The sequence below is a fragment of the Humulus lupulus genome, chromosome 8 (assembly GCF_963169125.1).
Source record: "Humulus lupulus chromosome 8, drHumLupu1.1, whole genome shotgun sequence".
In the NCBI taxonomy this organism is placed as follows: Eukaryota; Viridiplantae; Streptophyta; class Magnoliopsida; order Rosales; family Cannabaceae; genus Humulus; species Humulus lupulus.
Window position 1 is genome coordinate 64,558,885 of NC_084800.1, and position 15,963 is coordinate 64,574,847.

The following is a 15,963-nucleotide window of genomic DNA, read 5'->3' on the forward strand; positions in this document are numbered from 1 at the left end:
GCAAACAATGCTAAACTCGCTAATCGAGTCATTTGGTCATAAACATGTAACTAAGTATGATTAGCAGTTTAGGGATTAAAAATTTCGGTTAAGATATAACGTTTCACTAGAACGTTTACTGTATACATTGGGATCCCAAAAATATAATTTAAAGGTCTATTACAACAAAAATATTTACAACCAGCCGATCTAAGTGGCAAGACAGGGTTTGGCCCTGGTTCCTTTCCTTCAAACCTCGGCCGTGGCGGTCGAGCAACTGCATATGTACACGTCGTCACCTAAGCTCAACTCAAAGATGGTTCAACTTCCTTTTGCCTTTACCTGCACCACATAGCACCCGTGAGCCGAAACCCAACAAGAAAACACAGCATTGCATATAAACATTATCAAATGATTATCATTATAATCACACAGAGCTTATAGCTCTTAAACAAATGAGTGAATATCACTTTGAAGTTCTAGGAAACCATACTGGGTGACTAACAAGCAAGTCACTAATTTAAACCGAAGAGTGGCTGCTAGGTAAGCCACTAGCCTTAAACAGACAATAGACTGATAGGTAAGTCTCTAACTTTAAACAAAAGAGTGGTTGCTAGGTAAGCCACTAGCCAACAGAAGAGTGGCTGCTAGGTAAGCCACTAGCCTTTCAGATGAGTGACTGATAGGTAAGTCACACAAGTGCTTATAATATTCATCGAACTTGAGGTCGGTCCGACATTAATGCTCTTTGAGTCATTCAATGCAGATATCGATTAGATCTAATCTTTATTGGCTTGCGTTGAACACGCTAAGGCCGTCCTGACTTATGAGTCAGCACTGTGTGACTAGTGCCCAGTACCACTGCCGAACTTGACTAATGAGTCACAGCTTCACAGTTGATACTGACACATTTGCCAATTATGACTAATTAGTCAGTGCCATGCACAAGTAAGCAATGCTATCAATATGTATCATATGTCAATTATCCAAGGGTAGGGCATTCAGCATGCTTACTTAACAGTTGCTAGCATAATTATGATCATGCACAAATACAGAGACTCAAGCTCTGATCAGTCTCATACCCAATATTCATGGCATGCCCTAAACACATGTTCCTCGTGCATCGCATATATCCCAGTTAAACATCCAACATGCATCAAGAATAGCCATGCATATCACATATGGGATGCAATTTTCTTACCTCTGGTCCGAGCGAGAATTAGAACAAGAACGACCCTTGAGAACGATCGATCATTTAATCCTTTAGCGATCACCTAGTCATAACCAAATATAATCTCCAATTAATGAAAATCAACAATGATAGGGTCTTGGTCTAAACCCCACTCTCGAGACCTCGAAATATGCCCACACGGTGAGTAGATTCGATCCCAGACCTTAAGGATTGAAACCCCCGAGCCAAAAACCCTTTAAAACACTCAAAACAGGGTTCTGAAGAAACAGGGTAGCGCTACAGCGCTGCCCTCCTAGCGCCTCAGCGCTCAAAACAGAGCCAAACCGCCCTAGCCTCCTCTGCAGGTAGCGTTGTAGCGCCCTACACTGGGCGTTGTAGCGCTACCTTCAGCTAGCAACTGCCCAGAAATCTCTTCCTTCAATTCCACCATTTCTAACCCAAACCAAAAGCTTCCAAACATAAAATTAAATCCCAAATGAACCCAAATACCACCTCCACATGTCCTAGGCACCACAACCCCAAGAACCCTAACCAAAACTCCAATCAATTCCCCACTTTCCAACCTAAAAACCAGCTGGAACTTAACTCAGAAAACAGAGCAAAAACAATAGTTCTAATGGCTAAAAACTCACCTCAATCTCAGCAACACACCCTCTTCAATGGTGGATCATAACCCTAGCTTATCCCGGCTTGGTTCCTTGGGTTGATTCCTCAAACAAAGCTTGAAAATCCAAAGAGAAATGAGGGAGAAAACCTATCGGGAGAGAAGGAGAAACGATACTTTGTTTTTGTTACTCTTCTACAGCCTTAATGGCTTATATCAATCTCTAAGGGTGAAAAGTCCTAAATGCCCTCAAGTCTAAAATAAAGCCTTAATAGCCACCAAGGGCAAAACCGTCCTTTCGCACCTATTTCGTTAATCATAATTAACACCCTCCAATTTCCACTATTCTCAATATTCTCAAACACCAATAATCCATATCCCAATTACCCTTTAATTCCCGGTAATGCTCTAATCATTAAAACCACCCCGAGACTCACCCCGAGCCCCGAACTTAAACGCGTTATGACTAGACCAAACACTTGCATTTCATGATCGTCTCACGCCGAAAGGCTCGAAAAAATTCACCTATAATGTGGTACCATTCATATCTCACCCACATGCACGAAAATACACAACTACTCCCTCAACGAGCCAAATTACCAAAATGCCCTTATAATTATAAATACACCCATATGCATGCATTTACCATCATATAATAATATAATTCACATCAACATGCATATAATCATTTAGCATAATAAATCAATTATGGCCCTCTCAGCCTCCTAATTAAGGTCCTAACCCTTATTAGGAAATTTGGGGCATTACAGTTGTTTTCAAAAAATAATTTTTAAAAGCAAAGTTACAAAAAACAAAAAAATTTGGGAACAACAAAAAGTTGTTTTCTGTTGTTCTCAAAAAAAAATTTGTCTATCTTTTTTTTTCTCACATCACTTTTTTAATTATTATTATCTAACATCATTTATTATCACATCATTTTCTCTCTCATCACTTTCTCTCGCATCACTTTCTCTCTCATCACTTAATATTTCCTCATTTTCTCTCTCATCATTTTTCTCTCTCGCCATTTCCTCTCTTTCTACTCACTTCTCTCTCTCTTCACTTTCTTTCTCATCACACTCTCTTTCATTTTTTTTCTTGCATCGATCAATTTCTCTCTTCTCAATTTCTATTTCTTCAAATTTTCTCTCTTTACTTTCTCATTCCTTATTTTTTATCATTTTTTCTTTGAAATTATTTTATCTCATTATTTATTACAAACTTTTAAAAAAAAATTATCTTTGTAAATATATTAATTTTTTATTTAAGATTTAAAAAATAAATAAAACTAAAAAATTATCTTTAGAAAACATTAACCGGACATCTTTTGTTTTTTGAAAACTACAAAAACTGTTTTCTGTTCTCATTTATGATAACACAATTTTGAAAACAGAAAACAAAACCAAACAGGCCACTTTCTTAGAATGTCTTGATTTTGTCTACGGAAGGTTTCAAATTTGGCCATGACTATGGGTCGTACATTTGATCTTTGGAGAACAAGTCATTTCACATGCTTCTTTACAGTAATAAGCATTAAAATTACTAATTGGATTGGGTTCGAATTCATTTCCAATATGCAAGTCAGTGCATGTATGCAAGCAATCCATTTAATTTTCATCTCTTTGCAAGCACAAACTCTGGCATTCAAATCAACCACACACTCTTCTGATGTCACTCCAAATTGAAATTGTGACTAACATAGCCATTTAATCTTGCATGCCCAACCCATTCTCCATATTTTCTAAGATTTCTTTGGCTTTGGGGAAAGTTGAATACTTGTGTTTTATGATAGACTTCATCTTGTTATCTACCAATTTATCCATCAAGTAGCTTTTGATCCTCTCAAGAATAACTATTGCTAGGCTGAAGTGTATGACTTGTTAAATATCACATTTGGATAAATCCGAAATTTCAAGTGTGAACTACTCCACCTGTAGTTATGGGTTGGTTTATCATTTAGCCATATACAAGGCAACTAGATTAACTCGAGTGAAGACAGTCGTGTGTTGCTGAAATCTTATAACAATTGTTGATCTTGCTGTAGCCCAAACCATCTCCTTCAATGCTAAATAACATGATGTTTAGACTTGAAATTATTAAACACATGCCTCACATGTATTGGTGATGAGTGGAGTATCGTGTACTCTTATGTATTGTTGAATGTAACCACACACTTTCCATGTGGGATATTTTTCTCTAATATCACTCTTTTTGACTCACTATCCCTGAATCACAAGCGACTCTTTTGGCTATCTTTTTTTGACCGATTTTGGATTTGAATCGGATACATACTCGTTAGAGTTTTCTTTAACTCTTGATACCATGTTAGAATATAAAAAGTGATCTAGAAGTAGAATGAGGTGCATAGTAAGAAACATGAAGTTTCATCTTAAAACTAATTGGTGATAAGTAGAGTAAAATGTACTCATACACTTTCCGTGAGATAATTTTCTCTAACTCAGAAGTATTCATTAATAAAATAATTTAATGATAATGTACAAAAAGGAATGTAATTGAAAAGGACTCCAAGAAGATGAAAAAGGAATAAAAAATTAAATCATTTCTTCTCAATTTAACTAGGAAAGGATTCCTTAAAACTCGGTATCAAGTAGGCGAGGAAGGAAACACATGAATAGATAGAATTAGCAAAAAAATTTCTAAATACCAACGTTAATGCATCATCATCTTAGCAACTAAAAGATAAAATTGAAATAAAAAAATAAGCTTAACTGATATCTTATTCAAGAAAAAGAATCAAGAAAAAATAAGCTTAGATTGGTTTGGTTGTGATGTGGAAGATGATGGGTCAGGGGAGGACGCTGGGGTAATCGACTATGGCTGGCGACGACATTGTTGTGAACGGCTGTAGGTCGCGATGCCAGATTGGTGAAAAAGCTTAGAGTTCGGCTGGGTTGTGGTGTGGAAAATGATGGGTCATGGGGGACTATATCTTAGCTGTGTTTGGGATTGAGCAAGAGAAAGTGTAACTGAAGGGTATAATTGGGCTCTTATTTTTTTGATGTATAAAGTGTGATGCATTTTTTTATTTTAACCCCCGCATAATGCATAAATACTCAAATTTCCTATTCAAATATCATAATGACTAAGATGTTTGGTGATTTTGCTTTAGTAAAAATGTATTGTTAAATATTTTTGTATTTCTTCAAGTTTCATTTAGAGTCTTTACCTTTTTTTTACACAATTTTTTATGATATGAATTTTCTTAAAACTTCTATTGAGATATTTCCATAAAATTAGAGAACCGAAATTTTCATCAACACCCATATTTTCAACTTTGGTTCAGCATAAAGCAAGAAAGATAGAAATGACGCATTAGGAATAATGGCAACTAATAACTGAAACCTATTTTTATTCTTATTTTTTAAATTTTGATTTCTAAAAAATTTAACTTATCTATCACAAATGAAAGTAGTAAATGAATTACCACTGATACAAATCTAATTTTTCGTGTAACAATTCAATTACAAATTACTACTGGTAACATTAGAATGGAACTAAGATATGAGAATAATGAAGAAGAAGCATAGCTCCCTCATGCCAATTAGGACAAAAGCATTTCTCAGGAAAATCTTCCAGTAACACAAGGCCTTTTCCTTCGAAAGAAGAAATTCATTAGCAAACACCTGACTCTCAAATCATCAATCAAGTAAAAGAGACTTATGTAATGAAATGAACCTTCATTAGACCAGCTAATTCAGTGCCTACTTTCCTTGAAATCTTGGACATGGAACATAAGCTGCAAAATACCAAACTTCAGCACAGTGATGCAAATAATAACAGCCACAAAACAGGAGAAAGCTCCTCAATGAAAAACTCGTAATGGTGGTTGGAAAGAGAAAAAAAATGAAAAACTAATAGTTTCATGCCATCACCTTGGTTCCCACGTAAAATGATACCAACATTCCAGCCAGAACAGGTAACCCTGCACAAAATAATATTGGTTTCAGCTCAAAATGATTACATTTCCTAGATGAACTCGCCACCAAAAAAAAATGTATGAAGTTGTGGCATACCCTCTTTCTCAAGAAATCGAGAAGTCAACCAGTTAATCCCCGATGCCCCAATAACAAAACCAACAAGGTTTGCGACCTGCATAACAACAGCATTGATAGAGTATCATATGCAGATTTTGCACACTTACAAGTACTAGTTCAAACAAAGATTTGTTTTATCAGAAGATTTTCTTATTCCTCAAAACAAGTAAAATCATGCCAGACCATAACTATTGAATAAACAATTCAAATTTCAGCAGCAATTCATTATTGCCGAAGAAGTCCTTTCTCAAAGATTAGGAAGCAGCTAGAAAGGATATATGAATGCTTCTGTGAATAAACTTGATTAAAAGCATATGCCTGGTAAAGTACTCAGCAAAATATATATAAAAATGAAAGAGCAAGACAAAAGCACAAGCATGTAAATGCTGTACAAAGTTCTTGTGTAAATGCTGTACAAAGTCCCATTTCTGTCATCATATCGAAGTAAATGGAAGTGTGCTTTTCTTTCAAGAGGGGGGGCGGCTTACGCTAATTCAATCAGTGCTTTCTTCGCTTCCAGTGTATTATTTATCGTTATTTCGAGCTCCCAAAGGGGTTCTGAAGGATTTTTTTTTTTAAAAAAAAAAGAGGCTGAGGCCTATGTCTTAGACTGACCTCTTCTCACATAAATAAATAACCCTAAGGAAAACCGTGGTGACAAACGAAAACAAACACAACAGAGAAAAAAGAAAAACAGACAGCACAACCCAACTACACAATCAAAAAACTACTCCACTCCCTAGTGGAGGTCTAAAAAGGATAACCCCTGAAGGATTTGGAGAAGTTGATGCGCAATTTTTTGTGGGAAGGAGTTGATCTTTCGGGTTCAGATCAACTAGTAGCTTGGAGTGAGGTTTGTAAGCCTTTACTACAGGGAGGTCTCGGGATTGGTAATTTAGAAGACAGAAACAAAGCGTTTCTGTTGAAGTGGTAGTGGAGATTACCGTTAGAGTGTGATTCGCTTTGGCACAAGGTGGTTTTGAGCCGTTATGGGAGAGCTGATAATTTCTGGGATACAAAAATGGTGGACAGATTTTCTGCGAGGGGCCTTGGAAGGATATTTCTTGTCTGTATGATGAGTTTTTTGGTTTTGTTCATTTCAAGGTGGGTCGAGGTGATTTAGTGTGGTTCTGGGAGGATGTTTGGATTGAAGGGAAAGCTTTGAAGTAGCGGTTTCCTGACTTAGCGTTAGTCTCTCATGCAAAGAATGATTCTATAGTTGATTTGGGGGTTGGCAGGGAAGATAGTGAAGGTGTAGTTTGGGATTTGCATTTTAGCAGATCTCTTTTTGATAGAGAGTTGCCTTCTCTAAAGGAGTTGTTGAGAATCCTGGAGTTTGTTAAACTGCCGACAATTTTGGATGACAGAAGGGTTTGGGAGTCTGATCCCAGTGAGTTGTTCTCTTGTAAATCAGCTTTCAAGAAGCTCAAATCAGTCAATGCGCGGGATGATGTGATGTGGGCTAAGATTTTGTGGAAGAGTTATTTGCCTTCTAAAGTAAAAGATTTTGGTTGGTTGTTGAGAAGTTGAATGTTAATGTTATTCTGCAAAGTCGTCGTCCTTGCCAGTGCTTGTCCCCCAGTTGTTGTGTTTGTTGTAAGAGGGGGCCGAAATCATGTAATCACCTTTATTTGGATTGCGACTTGGCTCAGGAGTTATGGTCTAGAGTTGTGGGGGAGTTTAGATTGAGTTGGTGTATGTCTGCTTTTTGTTCTCAACTTTTTTCTTGTAGATTATCGGGAGATAAGAATCTGAATGAGATCTGGAGTTCTACTATCTTGGCTTGTTTTTGGGCGATTTGGTTAGAGCGGTATAGTAGAATTTTTCACGGTAAGTCTTCTTCGGGTGATCACATTTGGGAGAGGGTAAAGTTATGTGTTGCTACTTGGGTGCATTGTACGAAAAGGTTTCGAGGGGTTATCCTTTTAAGATCTCACTAGAGAGTGGAGTAGTTTTGTGTTTATGTAGTTTTGGGGGTCTATAGCTAGGTTTGTTTTTTGTTGTTGCGTTTGTTTTGTTTGTTACCACGGTTTTCATCCGCCAAAAGTGAGGTTTCTAATAAATTGTGGGAGTAGACCACTAATGTACATGTGGACTCTCTCTTTTTCAAAAAAAAAAAATTACTATTCAAGGACCATGCAGAAAAGTCCAACTTACTTGGAGTTGGAGGTATAAGACAAACAAGAGCACTATTACAATCTTTAAATTTCATTACTGATGATTCACAAAACTTCTCAACAAGGGAAGGAGAGTTTAGGAGTAAAATTACAAAGCACAAGATTTGTTTTGCAGCAACATATCCCCAAAATCATATGAATGAAGGTGGTATTCATAAGAGAAGAAAGAAAGCAAAGAAAATTACTTCATACAAAACTACCATACTGATAAATAGCATGGAAATGCAAAGTGAATTGGTGAATAATGGTACTGGAATCTAGTAAATGTTTAAGCCTTAAGAATATCATGAACTAACCATGAGGCAAGTGATTGTAACGGCACCAGCAACTGCACGAAGTTCACGGAGAACAAACTTCCTAAAAGCATTTGTAGCCTGAAGGAATTGATAAACAATAATAACAAATATTTATATATACATATAAAGATTAAACAACAGGAAGAAAGAAATGTATCAAAGAAGAGAAAATTGCATTATATTATGAAATAAATTTATCAGCACCAATTACTATCTAAAGACGTGTTCTATCTTTGACAATAGAAAACAAGAATGTTTGTATGATTTTTCAATAAATTAGAGAAACTACATATATCAAGGTTATACCATTAAATTTATACAGTTGAATTCTGGTTTTCAGTAACAAATCAACAGCCCAACCTACCCAATGTACATTTCATTTATACTATGTGGGGCTTACAAATTGTCAGCATTTTGTATATGCAACTTCCAGCCAACACCACCAAAGTCTTTTATAAATTACTGATTAAAAATTGTTACCAATAGTCGTTGTCCATAAAATTAGTTACAGCCAAATTGAAAAAAATGATAATTCATTTCATTCCCTGGAATCCCTTCCTTTAAACCCTCCCATATAGCTTTAAAAAATTAGGGCTTTTAGGTAGCTGTTGGTACTAGGAAAAGTTCAACATAAGATGTTTTACATACAAAATGGCATTTTCATTCATCTTTGAATCCACAATGGTAAATCTTGAGAACAACCGAGAGAACTTAGCCCCGTTTTTATTTTTTATTTTTGCACCATACAGTGGCATTGCAGCTTTCTATTAAATTGACAGACGAACATAATAATGAGCAAGTACTGCCAAAGAAATGTTTTCAGTTACAGGATCTTCATATGAACATACAAAAAACAGTAATAATTAAAATGACATCTGCTGGGTGACTTGGCTAAAAAGAAATTAAAATGATGATTGCAACAATAATGGACTACAAATTGTTGGAGAGAGTATAAAGACTGATGCTATGTAGATTGAGGAGTGGGGAGCCTTTTTACATTGTTTTGGTTATCATTTGAAGTTCGGTACCAGAGCACAAATTGTTCTCTTCTATTGGTTTTGTATTTTTTCAATTGTTCCAGTAAATTCTGCTTCTTTTATTAGATAATATATATACACACACACGCATATAAATATATATATATATATATATAATGAAAAAAAAAAGATACGGGTTACCTGAAATGCATTTGCTGCTGATTTAAATAACATTTCTGGAATAAAGAACAAACATGTCAACCATGCCCATGAGAGAAGCTTCCTGATATCAGGCAACAAGAGCAATTCAATAAGGTGTAAGTTGGACAGATTCTCTGCTTCTATGTTTGCAAGAAAATATCAATAAGAAAAAACACTATGAACAATATAAGTACCACTCTAGATCATGCCATACGGCGACAAATGTGAATATGACCCAAACAATGAGTAGCTTCCTTTGTGATCCCCCAAGAGGAATATAGATGTACCTAGTATTATTTTATTTATTAAAAAAATGAAGTCATGAAAAGAAACAGTTGTCCTGAAGAAAGACAAGAGTTGAAAGTTTCACCTCACAAGCCATTTGTTGAAGGAAGCATGCCAGTTTTTCCAAAAGCTTTCCAAATTATGGCAGTTATTGATGCACCTTGGCATGTTCTCAGGGGCCTCAATTCCACATATCTGCAACACGGGAAACTCGTCACCATTGCCTTTGGTGTATACAGAAATTATTATTAAATGCTAAAGCTTTCTATGAACAAATAATAAAACATAAGAAATTTACAGAGAAAAAAACGAAGGCCACAACTAAGGAAAGGATATAAATTGCACTTTGAACTAACATACCAGTGACCAAAATCGAAAGTAGCGCCAAATCAGGAAGAACTTTAGCCACATGAAGTTTAATACCTGTACACAATAGAATAAAATAATCTAAACAATGTTAAAAAGTACAACCAAAAATTATTAAAAAACACAATTGAAATATTTTAAATTAGGCTATAATTACATTCTTAGTGATCACCTCTTACCCCATATCCAACGATAAACACATCAAGAGGAGATAGATGTCTCCATGTACCACTATTAAGCAAAGAAACGTAACATGTTTACGATAACAAACCTTGCACAATCAACCAAATTTAAAATATGGTACACCTTTAAACTTGTAAGAGATTCACCTGATTGCAAAGGCATTGTAATAAAATAGATGGGTCATTACTTCCATCAGGAGTAGACTGAAGACCCAACGAACACCATACCAAGCCACATTTCTGACTGAAAAATGATTTTGAGGCACATCTATCTGAAAGAATATAGCAAAAAAGAATAAATGATAAGATTTGAAAAGACACCAACCTTAGCATTAGGATTATCCAATCTAATTGATGGTCCTTATATACAAAAATCGTTGAGTGCATATGCTGTTTAGTGGGTGTCTTTTGCTCATTTTTCCTTGTATTAATTCTCTTTTGTTGAAATATGTTTGAGGTGTTGTTTCAGAAAAAAGAAAAAAAAAAACAGTTGAGTGCATCTGAGTTGCTTAAAGTGGAAGCACTCGGTCACGCAGTAGATTTTTAAATTTTCATATAGGATATCCACAACAATATTATTTTAAATGTTCTGGTGGAAGAAAGGTCCAGTAGAAACCAAAGTATTAAATTTCATATCCTAAAACATAACAATTCAAGTTTGCTTTTAATAGGGAGGAAACAAAGAATCTATTTCTACCTGAAAAGGAATTGCCAACACTATCATATGAATAGTTTCACAACCTTACAATAAAGAAACAGGATCAAGAATAAACAGCACAAAAAATGACTACTAACCTGTGAGGCAAACGCTTTGAAGTTTATAATTGGCCCAGTGAGATAAAGAGGTGCATATAGCAAATAAGACAGGTATATATTGAAGGAAAATTTGTCATCTGAAACGCTTCTCTCCTGGACATTAGGAAAAATTCATTCTGATTAAAGCTGTATCAATAACTCACTAACTATAAGAATATCAAGAATTATGCTTAGAAACTAAATAAATAAACATTTGAAAGGAGTACTGCTTAACAAACACAAAACTAACCTGCAAAATTTGGTAGCAAATTTTCCCTGATTTACAGATATGACAATGTTGAATATGTTTCTGCAATCAACAGAAAATACAGGAGCTTAGAGGACCGATTCCTATAAAAAAGTTGACAGTCAAGACACATAAAACCTACAATAATTCCAAGTAAACATGCACTCAAGTGAAAGTAAGTACAAACTAATTTTGGTAGAAAGCTTTTGGTTATACAAAAACTGATGAAATAGGGAGAAAATAGACTTTAATTTTTAAAATTAAGAGCAATGATAAAGTTTGCGTAAAATGTACCTTATAATTAGGTCGAGAATCTTGATGTGCCCAATGGTAATCATAACCGAAGCTTATCATGCGTAAAACAACTGCCAGACACAACAAGTGTAAGAATATGACATTTGCTCGAATCTCTACATTCAATGTGAGATTATGTCTAAAGAAAACAAAGGGCTTACAAAAAATTTTATGCTCAAAGAGAAATCTACTTAAAAATATAAAGAAAATAAACTAATTAATTATCTAATTTAAATATATATAAAAAAAAATACACATTGAGTGTATGCTGGACATCACAGTTCAAAGGGGATACTCAGATTAAAGATCCAGTCACCGTTAATCCTCTAAGGCCTACCACTATCTACTATTTAGCATGCTTAAACCAACCAAGGCATAACTCACAAGCTTCCAGCAATTATCTTGGTTTCCAGGGAATAAGCCGATGAAGGAACAGAAGATTATCTCACTTAATTGTTGCACGTCCAATACCAATCATTGTAGGCAACCTCTTAATGATTCTCTACCCATTAAAATCTTAAGCAAAGATGCAAAGATGATGGCATATTTGAAACTTCGAAATAAAGTATATATTCTTTCCAGATAAGGCTACACCATTATTCCCTCCCAAAGCTCTTAACTGAAATTACCAAAATCCTTGGAGCTCATATAGCAACATATTAAATTTTGTGTTACTAAAACTTCGTCTCCTAAGACTGAACTACATTGAGCTGCTTGAGGTTTTCCAATAAAATAAAACATGATGTTTAGAAACCACAAACACACCATTAAAGGTCCGACAAAATAATGAAAACAAAAATCGGAAGAAAAGAAATGAACAAGGAATATGAGATACCAAAGTTGAAGCATATGTGCCATCGGAAGGTTCCTCGAAAGTTGTCCAAAAATGCCCAATGTTGACTATGCCAAATAAACAAGCACGAGTGGTAAGCAGCTATAGAAAACTTCTTGGATCATTATTCTACTACCTACAGCATAGGATAACTACCCAGTTCATGACACTCACCCAAATATGGAGAATGAATATCCTTCATAAACACGGTTGCATATAAGGAAAAAAAGGTTGAAAACCCAAAATACAAAAGAGAAGTACTTGGTTCGTGCAAATATCTGCATATGACAACAATAAGAAACATTATCTAGATAACTACAAAGATTAATGGAATAATAAATAATCCATATTAGTGTTCAATTTTATCACACAATGACTTGGAAAAAAAAACAGCAACAACAAAGAACATCAGAAAGGACGGCGCATGTATTGGATGAATATACATAACAATTTCTTTTTTTTTGATAAAAAATCAATAAACCCTACAAATAGTAACAAAAACAAAAAACCAAAATTTTAAGATGCTCTATCTAATATAATATCATCAAAACGCACCTTCACCACTAAAAAATTCAGGGAAGCGATCAAGATGATGAATACAATGCTTGCAAAAAGAAAGATGAGATAAAATATCAGTTTCAGCTCAGCAGATGTTTAATTACATATAAAAATTATTGTTAAGAAAAGAATCACACATACCAAGCGCCGTGAAGATATATGAGGTATGCCAAAGATATTACGAGCCAAATTAGAGACATCCCTTTTGCTTTAAAATGAAGAAAGGTCCTCGAAACATTGGCCAGAAGAGCAAAAATGGTGAAAACGATGGTGAGAATAGGTAAATTTGCACGAAAATTCCTCCATTGAGCATCCGAGACATCCTAAGTTACAAAAACATAAAAAATGTTATCATCTATCTAAGCCTGTGCAAGAAGATAAAGACCGAGACAGAGAAAGAGAAAGAGAAGGTGTGTATACATTGAGGCGTTGAGATATGAACCACCCAGGACGCAAACCAAAGAGTTTGGTGTGGTGATCTGCACTGCTTATATGAACCATTAGAACACATGAATACATACATATAAATATATGTGTGTGTAAGAAAGAGAAATGGTTTGGGGGTTTTACCGCGAGAAAGTTGAAGAGATCTACGAATGATGAAGGCATAGAAAGCAACAGCATAAGCAAGGAGAAAGCCCAACTCTGTCGACTTCATATCCTCAAGGCGACCTTTTGAGTTGATAATAATGGTAACGAATCAAGTAAAAACTATTTATTGAATTAAGAAAGAAGGAAGTTCATCTGAAAACTAAACAAACACCCAAATAAAATTGCCAAAAACAAAAAGACGAACCAAAGGTGTCGCTGAATCACCGATTTTAGTGCTGTAATTGTGGTTGGAGAGAGAAGAGAACGGCAGCACCAATTCACAAACTAAAATTGAACCCCAAATCCCTCGTCCCATCCCATGACATTAAGTTCATTTGAAGCTTGACCAGTTATAGCAGGTAATGTTAACATTATTCAAGACAATTTAGTGTAAGAATAAACAAAACCTTGATGAAATAATACCAATGGACTATTAATAATGTAATTAACTTATATGAATAATAAAATGATATGAAATGTAACCAAAGCTAACAATTGCAATCGTATCCTTATACATTTCCCATTCGATTGTTAGAATCCCAGCCCGACCCATGCTCAAAATACGGTTCGAACCCAGTCCGACAAGAGTCAAATGGCTCTATCGAATCCCAAGCTATCAAAAAACATTGAGACTTAAATAACATACCTTCCACGGCGAGGGAGACGACGGAGGAAGGCACGGCGATGGCGAGCGACGGAGAGGTAGAAGGTTATATCAAAAAATATATATATATATATATATATTAAGTGATACAAAATAAAATATAAGGAACATACTTTTTAAGGGAACAAAGCATTTTTTAATAGTTTTGCATCATTTTTCTATTTCGATTTCGGCGTCTGAATAATCATAGTAGTAAATTTTTTTATATAATATTATATATTATAGCTATCTAGAATATTTTATAAATTTTTATTCAAAAAATTTTGAATAAATTATGGTACCAAAATAGGGTTTAAACTATCTATTGCACTCGTGTCTGTTTTTTTATCTGCACGAATAAAATTTGACAGTTTAAACTCTATTTTCAATTTCGTAAACTGATGTTCCCAAAAGAGGGTGTTTTAATATTTAAACTCGCAAGTGCACGAATCGTTTCGGAATATAATGTTCATGTAAGTACGAGGTCGAACTCATGGGAGTTGACTAACATCAAAAGAAACTATTTCAAACAAAGCAAGAATATTCTAACCTAGTTCCAAATATTTGATGAGATTTTGTTTTAGAAAAATAAAAGACAAATAATAAAAAGATTTAAGATTAAGTAGAAAAATGGTTTTCAAATGAGATATATAAAATAAGATTATTAAGATATTAGAATCCACAAAATGTAAGTTCAATAGTATTTATAAATATATTGATTCACAAGTTTAGATATAGTTTAAATAAATCACACTATATATTTTTTTTCAAAATATATTTTCTATTCAAGCACAAGTTACTCTTTCAAAAATGTAGGATTTTTCTTCACTTATATAAGATATAATTTCTAAGCATTAGTTGTATTACAATCTAATGAAACTACAAAAAAATCAAAGAGATTATGTTTAGGCAAAATATGATACTTATGCTCTAAGAATTAGATGTGAACAATTTAATAAAAAATATTTAATCAAATAATATCATATTTTTGCATAATGAAGAACTAGGTGTAATATGCTTTAACACTCAATAATAGATGAAAAATGCATATCTTTGATAGAAAAATCCATAAACAATGTTACACAAATGGGAAATCAACATACAATAAAAAATACTATCTAGTTACATTTTGCTTCATCATCATCTTAATAACCTTTGAAAAAGATTAGAAGCTCATAACTAGATAAAAATTACAAAATAACATACTTGACATGCTCTTCAAAAGATGAAAATGGTAGAGAGAAACTAGTGAAAAGAAGAGAGAAAAATGTGTAGAAGATGTTGAAAAAAAATGAAGAAGAAGAGCTCCCCAAATGGTCTTACAAGACTCTATTTATAGCCAAAATATGGAGATTAAATTAATCAAATTAAAATAAATAAATTGATTAGTTTAATTGTGTTGGGAAGTGGTAGGATAAATAGAGTAAGTGTAAGAGTATTGGAAAGATGAAATGTTTGATTGGGTAAAATGTTAGTGAAAAGCTAGGGTAAAAAAAAATGAATTAGGAATGTAAATAGGGAAAAGGGAATTGATATTTGAGTGAAAAATATTGAGAATAAAAATGTGGTTTTTTTTGGCCTTTTGGTGGCTATTGGCAGCTTGATCTAGGCTGTCTTGGGGCGGTTTGGGCTTGTGGAGTTGACTTGGGCCAAAGGAGTGGAACAGCTGGGTTGATTTGGTGTGATTTC

General features: G+C 34.3%; 1 protein-coding gene across 5 annotated transcripts; it reads right to left on the bottom strand.

Moving 5' to 3' along the window:
• Window positions 1–5,108: 5,108 nt before the first annotated feature.
• Window positions 5,109–14,395, bottom strand: LOC133797552 (membrane-bound O-acyltransferase gup1). 5 transcript variants are annotated; one of them, XM_062235490.1, is made up of 21 exons: window positions 14,278–14,395; window positions 13,857–13,972; window positions 13,611–13,712; window positions 13,461–13,519; window positions 13,182–13,363; window positions 13,038–13,086; window positions 12,657–12,760; window positions 12,486–12,550; window positions 11,651–11,721; window positions 11,360–11,419; window positions 11,110–11,223; window positions 10,462–10,586; window positions 10,312–10,363; window positions 10,127–10,189; window positions 9,852–9,961; window positions 9,676–9,768; window positions 9,482–9,563; window positions 8,304–8,381; window positions 5,810–5,885; window positions 5,669–5,718; window positions 5,109–5,532 (listed from the first exon to the last, which is right to left on the bottom strand). In XM_062235490.1, the coding sequence occupies exons 2-21, from the start codon at window positions 13,945–13,947 to the stop codon at window positions 5,491–5,493; spliced, it is 1,668 nt and encodes a 555-aa protein (XP_062091474.1). In that variant the 5' UTR covers window positions 13,948–13,972; window positions 14,278–14,395; the 3' UTR covers window positions 5,109–5,490. The 5 variants fall into 5 exon arrangements, with proteins under 5 accessions (XP_062091474.1, XP_062091476.1, XP_062091473.1 ...); XM_062235492.1 differs by having other exon boundaries at window positions 13,837–13,972; window positions 14,278–14,298; XM_062235489.1 differs by lacking the exon at window positions 14,278–14,395 and having other exon boundaries at window positions 13,857–14,253.
• Between the last annotated feature and the right edge of the window lie 1,568 nt (window positions 14,396–15,963).

Coding starts and splice junctions, on each gene's coding strand:
- LOC133797552 (XM_062235490.1), bottom strand. CDS start 13,947: ATGGGACGAGGGATTTGGGGTTCAATTTTAGTTTGTGAATTGGTGCTG. Junction 10,190..10,311: donor TGTTTATCGTTGGATATGGG/GTAAGAGGTGAT, acceptor TATTGTGTACAG/GTATTAAACTTCATGTGGCT. Junction 5,533..5,668: donor CATTTTACGTGGGAACCAAG/GTGATGGCATGA, acceptor GGTATTTTGCAG/CTTATGTTCCATGTCCAAGA.